The 513-nt window shown below is 73.7% G+C and overlaps 1 protein-coding gene across 1 annotated transcript in view; it reads left to right on the top strand.

The window, feature by feature from the left end:
• The window catches only part of CCDC24 (coiled-coil domain containing 24), a 14,130-nt gene extending 14,056 nt beyond the window's left edge, over nucleotides 1–74 (top strand). The window contains exon 8 of the mRNA XM_019528323.1: nucleotides 48–74. Within this exon, the coding sequence (XP_019383868.1) occupies nucleotides 48–74 (27 nt within the window). The remainder of the gene's footprint in view (nucleotides 1–47) is intronic.
• Nucleotides 75–513: the final 439 nt, after the last annotated feature.

The following is a 513-nucleotide window of genomic DNA, read 5'->3' as shown; positions in this document are numbered from 1 at the left end:
CAGTGACCCCCCCTTAAGTGCATAAGGGCCCTCCCGCAACCCCGTAGCTCCTGGGGGCCCAGGCCAGCCGGTAGCCCCAGCCCGTGCCGAGGCCTCCTGGCTGCACAGGGCTGGCATCCACCGCCCCCAGCTTGGGGCGCAGGGGTCCCGCCGGGGCATGGCCCCGCACCCCTGCCAGCAGCAGCCAAGCCCCTGCCTCGCGGGTGCAGGGTGGGGGGGCTGGTGCCATGGTCCCAGCCCCGCGGGCGGGAGTTGTGTAAACACAAGGGTTAACGGACACCGTGGGGAACTGGAATGGCGATGGAGCCGGGGCCAGAGCCGGTCACAGTTTGGAGTCCTGGCTGTGGGCCAAGCCCTTGCTGCCCGGCAGGGGCCGGGCCAGGCCGGCATCCTCGCTCCGCACCTTCTCCGGGTGCAGCGGCTGCACCTCCAGCACCGACTCGGTGGCGGGGCCGAGGGCTGGGGCGTAGCGCCCGCTGCGGTGCTCGGGCAGCGCCGGGCCCCAGTCCCGGC

This window comes from Gavialis gangeticus, unplaced genomic scaffold, assembly GCF_001723915.1.
Source record: "Gavialis gangeticus isolate Ggan-Ray unplaced genomic scaffold, GavGan_comp1, whole genome shotgun sequence".
Taxonomy (NCBI): Eukaryota; Metazoa; Chordata; order Crocodylia; family Gavialidae; genus Gavialis; species Gavialis gangeticus.
Note: the sequence above shows the minus strand (reverse complement) of the source record. Positions and strands in the feature narration are given on the sequence as shown.